This window comes from Rhinatrema bivittatum, chromosome 19 (genome assembly GCF_901001135.1).
Source record: "Rhinatrema bivittatum chromosome 19, aRhiBiv1.1, whole genome shotgun sequence".
NCBI lineage: Eukaryota > Metazoa > Chordata > Amphibia > Gymnophiona > Rhinatrematidae > Rhinatrema > Rhinatrema bivittatum.
Window position 1 is genome coordinate 20,299,161 of NC_042633.1, and position 11,363 is coordinate 20,310,523.

The 11,363-nt window shown below is 43.4% G+C and overlaps 1 protein-coding gene across 2 annotated transcripts in view; it reads left to right on the top strand.

Annotated features, from left to right (window-relative positions):
• Positions 1-10,264, top strand: part of LOC115080241 (C-Jun-amino-terminal kinase-interacting protein 4-like) — a 38,228-nt gene extending 27,964 nt beyond the window's left edge. For both annotated transcript variants that reach the window (XM_029584395.1, XM_029584396.1), the window contains 7 exons: positions 6,935-7,002; positions 7,425-7,573; positions 7,748-7,919; positions 8,339-8,452; positions 8,556-8,711; positions 9,091-9,204; positions 9,328-10,264. In XM_029584395.1, coding sequence (XP_029440255.1) covers positions 6,935-7,002; positions 7,425-7,573; positions 7,748-7,919; positions 8,339-8,452; positions 8,556-8,711; positions 9,091-9,204; positions 9,328-9,437 — 883 coding nt within the window. In that variant the 3' untranslated portion in view covers positions 9,438-10,264. The remainder of the gene's footprint in view (positions 1-6,934; positions 7,003-7,424; positions 7,574-7,747; positions 7,920-8,338; positions 8,453-8,555; positions 8,712-9,090; positions 9,205-9,327) is intronic.
• The last annotated feature ends 1,099 nt before the right edge of the window (positions 10,265-11,363 follow it).

Below are 11,363 nucleotides of genomic sequence, written 5' to 3' on the forward strand. Positions count from 1 at the left end.
GAGACGGCTTGGGGTAAGAGATAATTGAAAGCCTTACCCCGGCAGGTCAAGGCGCCGATTGCGCAGGCTTTCCCCTGGTTAGTCCAGCGAAGAGAGATGGCGCCTGGGAGTATCGGGGTTTAAATCCCCGCGGGCTAGATGCTGATTGGCTGCGTTGTGGTGGCCTCGTTTTGGTAGGGCAGTGACGTTGCGGCAGGCCGAGCAACGGGCTCGCGCTGAAGAATGGAGCAGCGGCGAATTTGGCAGCTCGCAGGCGGCGCTGAGACGGCTTGGGGTAAGAGATAATTGAAAGCCTTACCCCGGCAGGTCATATCTTAATTAAACCTGTGTGGCTGGGATGGGCTCACACATGGAAAAAAAAAACCAAGTGCTAGATACTCGCCTTTAACATCCTTACTGGGAAATGCAATGTTGAAACCTGGTGTAGAAACCAAAGTGTTCTGTGGGAAGAAAGAGAAATTAATTTAAAACAGTTGCAGATATCCTCATTGCAGAGGGGTAATTCAGATAATGTCCTTTGAGTAGCTGAATGGAGGATTTAGAAATACCTAATTCACAGTAGAGAGCCTACCTGCGAGCGAGACACTGAATAGCACAAGCTAAATACGATAACTTACAGGATGGTCGTGAAAAGGATTTTATGGATTGTTTCAACAGAGCCATCTCATGTAAATTTAAGTTATCAGCTTGGTATAATTTACAGAAAAAAGGCCAAAAAGAGTCAATTTTAACAAAGCTACAGAAAACACTGGGCAGAAAATCTGAATCTTCCTCAGAATAATGAAAAAGTTAGATAAGAAATGGCATGACCAAGACCATCGAACCCGGCATCCCATCTCTGACAGTGGCCAATCCCAGTTGAAGAAGCCGGCAGATCCCATAAAGTAGAGCTATTTCTTGTTACTCACTCCCAGGGATAGCGATGGCTTTCCCTAATCTTCCAAGTTAATTATGTGCTACAGACCTTTTACTCCAGGAATTTGTCCACATCCTTTTAAACCTCACTATGCTACTCGCCTTCACCACGTCCTCTGGATTCCGCAGCTTGACAGTGCACTGAGTGAAAAAGTACTTTCCCTGATTTGTTTTAAATCTGCTGGCTGTCATTGTTTTAGTATTATTTAAAAGGGTAAATAACCGTCCTTTATTAACCTGCTCCATCCCACTCATGATTTTAGAAACTTCTATCGTATTCCCTCTCATCCATCTCTTTTCCAAGCTGAAGGAACCCTTGCCTCTCATCACAGGAGAGATTTATTTATTATTTTTTATATACAGACATTCGATCTGAGATATCACATCGGTTTACATTCAGGTACTGTAGGTATTTCTCTATCCCCAGGGGGCTTACAATCTAAGTTTTGTTCTATCTCCTTTATCATTTTTGTCGTCTTCCTCTGCACCTTCTCTAGTTCCGCTGTCTTTCTTGAGATGAAGTAAATGTGGGGGTGCGCGGAATCACCAGGTGCTGACATGCATGCTTGAAAGCAGGTATAGCTTTGGGCGCAAATATTTACGTGCATGCTTTTGAAAATCAAAAGTATGCTTGTTAATCATGACCCTGCCCAAACTCTGCCCCGAAAAAGCCTCTTTGTCTCGTGTATAAAAGCACTCGCTCACAAAATTGCTTTTGCACATGTGTGCACAATCCTCCCCCTGGGGTAATTTTTAAAAGAATAACTCCCTGTACTGGGTTCAATACAGGTATTCTATATAGTAGATTTACATACAATATACCCGTATTCACAATTTAAATACTTTATTCCATATATTCATTTAAAAACATACATAAAACATCCTACATTCCATACACTCACTCATTCATTCAACTAAACACCATGTTATAAACACACTTTTTCTTAAAACATCACTTTAACAATGTTACAATAAACAATACAATGTAAACATATCCCTTCAATTACAATGTATCACCTTAATACAACAATATAAACATATCCCTTCAACTACAAGGTATCACCTTATTGTTTCACACCTGTGCAGTTTTTATGCCCTATGATTCTCCATTTATTTATTAACCCCTTTACCAGTATATTTTATTACACTGAATGAAACTCTTTTCAATTCAAATTCTTCCTCTGAGTCTCAGTTTAATCGATGTCCTGACAGGAAGCTCCTGTTTCACCCTTATGGTTTCTTCAGGGGATTGATTTCACATTCACACTTGAAACCTCTTAAATGATATTCTCTGTCACTGCCAAACCAATGTAATTGAGGAACCTTAAATAAAAATTGTTCCATTATTAAAACACTAAATCCTTTTTTATCCTCACTATCTACCTTCATAGCTTTATCCTTTCTCAATACTTACAAGAACTTAAATATATTAAAACTATTAAAGAACAACTACCCTAGTCATTGTCTTTATTATCACCACACTCACCTTCAATCCTCTTACTAAACTCATTAAACGCTTCCAATTTCTCCTTATTTTTAAACCATCTCGTTTTTCTTCTATCACTTTACCGCTTCTTGACTATAAACACAAACACAAAAGTAAGATGCCATTTGCCACCTAACCAATATCAAGATGAACCTAATAACTTCATAGCAATCTACTAACCTTTATTTTCTTTATATCGCTTACCGAGCCATAGTTTTTCACCACACCATGTTACTGCAGCGATTCAGCTAGTCCATAACTCCCCAAAGTTTCTTATTGCTATCAGTTAAAAATACAACAACGAATCAATCGCACTTTGCCACACCATTTCAAAAGTTCCCACAAACACTTACCATTCAAAATTCACAATACCAGCGTACCTCACCGTCTATCGACAAAAACGCCACGGCTGCGCACAACCTAGGCTACCCTACCACTCCTAGCCAGGTGGGTGGTAGTACATCCCCACTACTTCACTCTTTGCTGTCACACCTGGAATGTTTATCTATAATTCCAGAGAGCAACTTATTGCCTGCAGAACTTTTATCCTGCTTCATTCTATGCTATCTTTAACATAACAGCACTCCTCCAACAATCTGATCTGCCCTGTCATATTGATATAATTTGTACCCTGGTATTACAGTGTTCCATTGGGTATTCTTCTTACACCAAGTCTCTGTGATGCCTATTTATGTCTATACCTTCATTTACTGCCATACACTCTAACTCTCCAATCTTATTTTTCAGATTTCTGTCTTTCGAATACAGATATTTTAAAGTATGTCTTTACTTTTATTCAAAACCTGCTTATTAGCAGATGATATCGGCAGTTTTGAGTCATTCTTTTCTGTGTGATTTAAATCCATCTGGGCTACTTCAACCTTTACCACAGCCAGCATCCTTTGACAATATCTCTCTCTCAACCATACACTTCTGTGTGATTGCCAGCTTTTCCCCTTGGTCTAGCACTTACACGTCCCACACAGAAATCTAAGGTCAGCAAACAGAGCACTCCTTCCCATTCCTTCTGTGAAAACCGCAGGACTGACCCAAGTAAGGGAGCAAGCTCTGTCTCTAGCCGGTCCCATACTATGGAACTCCATGCCCCTTGACTTTAGACTCCAGAGTAATCATAAATTTTTCAAAACACAGCTCAAAACCTGGCTTTACATACATAGAAACATAGAAATGACGGCAGAAGAAGACCAAACGGCCCATCCAGTCTGCCCAGCAAGCTTCACACATTTTTTTCTCTCATACTTATCTGTTTCTCTTAGCTCTTGGTTCTATTTCCCTTCAAGAAAGAAAACTGATGCAGGAAATGAAGTAAAAGTTATGCGGCTTAAAGCACTAAATGCCTAATTTTATAAATCCTTACTGAATTATTTCAACATTTTTTAACTGTAGGCAACTTTCAGGACATATTGCTATGAAACACTTAATCCCCCTAATAAACGCCTTATTGTTACCGAATACTACTGGCACCACCTATGTAATGTACGACCCATATTTTTTACTGGTGCCCTATTGTAAACCGTTATGATGGTGAATAACTTAATGACGGTATATAAAAACTCTTAATTAATTAAATAAATAAATAAAAGCTGCTCTATTTCCTTTTTAAATGTTAGCACCAGCAGTCGGGTTCTACCTTGTTTAAGATGGAGCCAATCCAGTTGGAATAGGCTCCCCCTTACCTAGAACATTTCCCAGTTCCTAACATATCTAAAAGCTATTTCCCAGCACAGTCTCATTCATGCATTGAAACTGGAGCTCAGCCTGCCTCTGGGGTCCTGAGCATGGAACAGGGACTATGTCTGAGAATGAAATCCTGGAGATTCTGGATTTCATTTCCTACCTGAAAGTTTATATTTAACCTCCAGAGCTTCCTTCCTGCATTATCTGATACCCACATGTGCCATGATAACCGGCTCGTCTTCAGCACTCTCTAAACTCTTATCTAGGTGTCACAGGAGGTCTGCTACTTTCATATCAGGCAGGCAAGTTACCAAGCGATCCTCATGCCCACTAGCAACTCAGCTGTCTAAATTCCTAATGATTGAATCCTTCCCTCCTGGGCACATGCCCCTGGAGGAACATTCACAGTTCAATTATTATTTTGGGCAGCTAAATGATATCCCAATAGATATGTATCTCAAACTTCCCAGTTCCATGGAGTCTGTCTGTGTCATGGAGGAAGATGCCATCTGCATCGAAGAGCACCTTACTGAGAAGATGGCACCGTTCTCTGTGTTGCGTTGTGCCTGAACCAGCAGAGAGCCCTGTATTGACAGCACTGTCTTCTTTGTTGCTAAGGGAGACAACCCTGGAGTGGATTCCTCAGGCCACTTCGATGTTCTTCGTGGTGCCTTGTCCTGTGCTAAGCTCAAACCTTCAACTATGGCAGATCCAGAAACTGGTGCCAACAAGGGGATAGCCTTCCCATCAGATCTGTGGAAAGGAGAGGGGGGCTGACTCCTGGCACAATCTCTGATGCTACTTGAGGCACCGGAACTCCAAAGAGGCCTCACTCTGACTTGGGGAGGGGGGGGGGGGGGAGGGGTAGAGTGTCTATGTGGCCCGTCTTCCTGTTGAGGCTGTGGGGCTTTACCTGACATCACCTTCCAACTTCCAGGTGTGGAAATGAATGGCACGTAGAGACAGCCTGCCACAGCTAGGACAATTTGAGACATCATATTTCGGGCCCAGGCAGCTATAGCAGATGGTGTGGTATCTGCTAGACATGCAGTGCCCACATATACTGGTCTTGAACTTGCTAACAGAGTACATGGAAAAAATATTTTTTTTGAATGATAGGATTTAAGAGTCCTTTCTGAGGGGCTACTGAGGCAGTGGCACAAAAAAGTAATGCAATTTGCACAAAGAAAATGCACCAAAGAAAAGAAAGACTTGGAATCCATCCATGCAATAGCCAGGATGAAGAAAGACTGATGGGCTGACATGACAGCAGCCATACATGGGAACTCCCTCGTGTGCCCTGAAAGACTTCTGAGCTCTGAGAGCTGGATCCTTGTCAATGCCATCAGATTTTGTCACCCACTAGTTATGGCAGATTTAATCCTGCTTGTTGACAGAGAAACATCCCAGTAGATGTATGATTGCGTTAAATGCAATAAAAAATTTGGAAAATGCATATATAGATAAAGCTAGATTGCACGAAATGAAGCTTGATGCCAATATCTGTGATAAATGTAACTTAAAGGGACCGTCTTGCATTGCTTTTTACATTTTTTTTTAGGTGTATAAAGCCTTAACATTGTTTTGGCGAGAGGTTTTTGCAAATGTTCAAAATGCAAAAACTGTGTGATGGTGGTCACATGGCTATCCTGGGCCTGCAAACATTAGATTACTACTAAATATAAAAAGCATGACAGATTTTAGCATTTGTGGCCCTGAAATATATTCTCCAGTGGACTGGGGAAGTAGTACGAAACAAAGAATTGTGGTATAAGAAAACATTTGCTGTGTGTTTATAATAGGAAAGACAAATGTTTGATGGGGCACGGACAACGAGTTCCAGAAATGCCTTAAGATTTGCAAACAATTTTTAGGTATCCTACCCGTAGAGCATACTGGCTGGCCTGTATCACAGATTTCATTGGAGGCACAGGTGATTAGTGACTGCCCATGCACTATATACTTTGGAAGGCTGTGGTTAGATATCTGGTATTCAGATTTGTGTAGATTTATGGGATTTCAAGCTCAAACGGAGATATGGGGGGGGGGGGGGGGGGGGGGGGGGGGGGGGGGGGGGGAGAATGTGGTCAATGTGAGCATGGGGAAAACTGGGGAAAAAATTGAGTAATATTTTTGCCTGTATACTGTATGGGTCTGATTTTAAAAAGCATTTACATGCGTAAAACTGGGTTTTACGCATGTAAATGCACTTTACTCGAGTAAGTGGGCTTTTGAAAATTGCTACAATATATGCCATTGAATCATCCATAGGATTTATTCGCATAAGTGCACTTTACGTGAGTAAATGGCTTTTGAAAATTGCTACAATAGTAGTTACATTTATGCACGTAACTCCTTTGAAAATTACCCCCTATATGTATATATATATATATATATATATATATACATATATATATACAGTATATTTGAGTTTGATCTGGATTTCATGTCTCACTTTGAATTTGATAAGATATGATTGAAATAATGTACATGCTTGATATTTCATGTAAAGTTGTAATCCAAATGTCAATAAAGTTACAAAAAAAAAAAAGAAATGAAATGAACAGATCTATAAGGAGACTGAGATGTTAAGACATTGTAGAGAAAACAATAGAAAAGTCCACCAGAGGCAAGAAAGTTGAACTGCTAGCACATTGACTCATATGGCTTTGAGGGACCTCCCTTTTCTAGGCTCCTATGGGCATGAGGGACCCTCCCTTCTTTGGACTTATATGACTCTGAAGGACCTCCCTCCCTTCCCTTTATTCCCATGGCCTTGAGGGACCCCATATGGAGGAGTAATCTCTTTGTCAATGTTCTCCTTTCTGTTTATAGCCACACCACAGACCGGGTCATTGCTGCTCTGGGAGATGGGACCTTGGCTGTGTTTCATTGCAATGCAAGTAGGTGCAATCCTTCCAGCAGGATCAGCCTTGCGTAAACCATTCACAAAAGCCCTTCTCTCGTGCCTTGCCTTGATGATCATCTCTTCCTTTAATTGGAATACTATGTTAAAACAAGTCAAGCTGCTAGTAGACACGAAAACATTTAGAAAGAGCTTAAAGACATGGTTGCTTGAATAAGCTTTTGCCAATCTATAGCATTACCAGATAGTAATGGGCAGGCTTGATTGTGTACTTTTAAATCAACACCATTTTTATTTATATTTGAATATGTTTTTGCATTGTTTATGTACTGTGCAATGATTTTATGCATGTTAATTTGTAACTCGCCATGAACGTTGGAATGGTGCAAGAAAAATGTATTTTAAATAAATAAATTCTGCTCATCACCTTTTTGCCTTTTCTTCGCACCTCTCCCATAGGTCGGCAGTGGGACCTAGACACACCCCGAGTGGTGGAGCTAGGAAGGCCCCCACAGTCAATACGCTGTGTCGTGGCTGTTCGGGACAAGGTGTGGTGCGGGTATCGAAACCGAATTTATGTGGTGGATCCACGAATGGCCAAGATCGAGGTATGGTAGGAGACGAAGTGGGAGGGGAGGAGGGAACCAGAAGAAATATCAAGCTAAGAACAAAATGAAAAACACAAAACAAGGGTCCCATTTAGGGCCCAAGCCTTTTTGTTTTTTAAATAATGTCAGTAATGGAAGGCGCTCTCTCTCTCTCACCCCTCCATCCCATTACAGAAATGGTTTGAGGCAACTTCGCACCCTGAGAGGCAGGTGCGGTACATGGCGGCAGCTGGGGACGGGGTGTGGGCATCGGTGCGTCTCGACTCCACCCTACGTCTCTTCCATGCTCAGACAGGGCAGATACTGCAGGAACTACAATTAGAGCCCTACATGCACAGAATGCTGGGTAAGCATGAGACCCCGACAAGGCGTGAAATGCTGGGAAAGCACGGAATGTTGGGTAAGCGCAGAGCCCCTGCCAGAGGACAGAATGTTGGGAAAATGAAGGTCCCCACTGGGGCATGGAATACTGGGAAAGTGGAGGACCCCCAACCAGAGCATGGAATGCTGAGAAAGTACTGGACCTGCAACCAGAGGATGGAATGCTGGGAAAGTAGAGGGCCCCCAAGCAAAGCATGGAATGCTGGGAAGGTGGAGGGCCCTCAACAAGGCATGGAATGCTAGCTAAGTTTGGGACTTTGAATGAGAAAAATGATGGCAGCTTTTTAAAACTTATATTGAGATTGGAAACGCCGCCTGGTCCCACCCTCCATATCCACATGATTTCCTCTAGGGGTGACGGAACATTCTCTTGTCCCCTTGCAGGCTGCAACACTTTTGGGGTCTCCTTTGCCCAAGTCTCAGCACTAGCAGCGCTATGTAATAGGCTGTGGATTGGAACTGTGGCCGGTACTGTCATCTCCATCCCCTTTTCCGCAGGTGAGTGCCCCTGTGCTTCGGGTGTATACGCCCCCATCAGTGCTCCATCTTCCTCCTCCTCCCTGATCACTGCCATATGATATTTATTTTTGTTTTGGAGCAGGATTTTCCAGCCACTCAAGCTTCTCGTTGGCGCCGAGCAGTACATGGAATGATCCTGGGCTGGCCGCTCTTGTGGTGCCAAGCTGCGACATGGACTTCGCCCAGATCTGTTTCCACGGGCACCGTGACAGCGTCAAGTTTTTTGCTGCTGTCCCAGGTAGGGAACTGTGTCATGCATTAGTGCAAGGGGTGGGAACACTCAGCCCTTTGACACAGTCCAAGTTGTCTCATGGCAGGATGCATGTTACTAGGCCTGTTGTAACATGCATTGGGTGTGGGCTTTGCCTGCAGTAAGCTGCGAGTAAACTGAAAATAAGCTAAACATGCCACAGGAGCACTCAGTTCTTCCATGCAATCCATAGGTTTCAGAGCCACTCTCGTTCCTTGACCTCAACTTCTCGCCCGTCTCCAAACATCCGGTAGACCTGCTGTGCTGGTGAATACCCAAACCACACCACACCCTCTACCGTCCTTGGTGGGATTGACCACCTGGTCTCTCAGCACTTGCTTCGCTCCTCTTCTTTCTCTACCTCTAGGTTGCATCAATCCTGGCCTGCTGGAGATGAGGGAAGCTGCAGAACCCAGCAGCTATACCCCAGGCACTGTTCTGGTGATGAGCGGCGGTGAAGGCTACATTAACCTCCGGATAGGTATGTACTGGACAACTCCACACTGCTGTGACTTCCTCAACAGCTCTGCCAGGTCAGGGATGACTGTTCTCTCCATCCTTCTTGCACTGGTTCACTTTTCCTATTTGTCTCCTCTCTCTTTAGGAGATGACACGGGGGACACAGACGAGGGATTTGGGGACCTGCTTCTGACAAACCCTCGGCATAGGCGAGCTGAGAGGAGTCACCTCATTGTCTGGCAGGTGCAGACCTGACATCCGGGGAGCATGTAGAAGTGAAGGCGAGGAAGGAGAAGACGACAGATGCCCCTGGGGTTACTTCCCCTACATGGAGGATCAATCCACCAGTTTTCGAACCATCGAGCCCCATTGTCTCCCTCCACAATGCACTCAGGAACAAAGTCTCAGGCCTACAGGAACCAAAGCTGTTTAAAACTCCACTGGAGAAACCTCAACCCATCCCCATATTTTAATTGGTTAATTGGCAGGTGTCATACTCTGTAATAAGCTGCTTGTGGGGGGGGATGGGCAGTGCTTGCTTTATTGGTCCCTACTCTTGAGGTTGGCTTGCCCCACTATCAATGACATTACTACCAGGAAGTGAGTATTCTAAGAGCAGCGGAAAATCCAGAGGATAGTGTTGCATCAGAACCTGTGAGTGACGAGGAATCCCAGCGATAGTGTTACACTACAGAGCTTGTGAGTAGAAGGTAATCCAGGGATAGTGAGACATCACAATGCCTGTGAGCTGTGGGGAATCCCAGGGATAGCACGACATCACAGTGCTCAGAGCCAAAATGGCTCCCAACATCTACTGAAAGAGGAAAATCTATAAACTTAAGAGAAGAGGGATTATCCTACATTCAGCTCTGGACCTAGATAAACTGGACAGCATCCTGAAAGGGTTTGATTCTGTTTTAAGATTTATACGAAACCCAAACAGGACTGGATATTATAATTACTTTTGGCTCCATGCAGCAGGGGTGCATGCTTTTGGATGGTGAATGCTTGTACCACAGTGAAACCTGCTTTTTTTATTTCCTCCATTGGATAGTGCTGTAATAAAACTCACCTTCTACCTCTCCCCACCCTGTTGCTCTCTGCCTGGGATGATGCAAGGGGGGGGGGGGGGGGACAGCTGGGAAGCCTGTCTCTTTCTTACTTGCCAGGCTAGCTGTTTTATCATTGGCTGAGTGAAGATTGTCAGTGGCCTCCCCTGCCACACTCAGTGGCTGACGCCAGAAGGACAGAAGGCTGTTTGTCATTATTATTTACTATTATTAGGATTTATTACCGGCCTTTTTTTTTTTTTAATAATTGTTCACCAAAGGTGAAGTTCATCATCATAAGTAAATAAAGGTACAAATTAGATATGCAAATATACAACCAAAGGGTACAACTTAAACAGATCAACAGCGGTCCCACAACAAGGTGGACCATGAATCCATGGGCCTCGTAGATGCTACAAGGAATCAAGTAGACACCTCTGCAGGAGAGGAGCAGGGCGAAATAGAGAAATGAGTGACCCCATCAGCATCCGGCTCTTCCTGGCAAGGTGCGTAGAGCTAGCCAGTTATTAGCATCACATATTAAAACTCATCTTCATGCTTCCTGAATTGAAAATAGTCCTGGAGTAAGGGAAGCTCTTCTGGGAGAGATTTCCACAGGGTGGGGGGTGCTCCTGAGAAGGCCCCATTGATGGGTATTGGACCATCTGATTTCTTTCCTCAATGGCGTGATTAAAGAGACTCCTTAGGAGAAACTTAAAAAGCCTGGCGGGTGCATAGAAAGATAGCCAGTCCTTCAGGGCCTTGATGGTTAGGATCAATGTTTTAAATTTGGCTGTGTAGAATACTAGTAGTGAGTGTAGCTTATGTATTTATGGTTAAAAGAGACAAGAAATATGTGAAAAAAAAATAAGAGACACCCACTAGTCATCCTGCTTCACAAAGTTTCAAAACAGACCTGCACTTTTTTTTTAAACTAGGATTTCATTTCCTGCAACCTCTGGAATTGAGAAAGGGACCCCCCGTGGATGTAATAAATGACTGCTTCATGGAGCAATTGGTTCAGGAACCAACAAGAGAGGGAGCTATTTTAGATTTAATTCTTAGTGGAAAGCAGGATTTGGTGAGAGAGGTAACTGTGGTGGGGCCACTTGGCAACGGTGATCATAACATG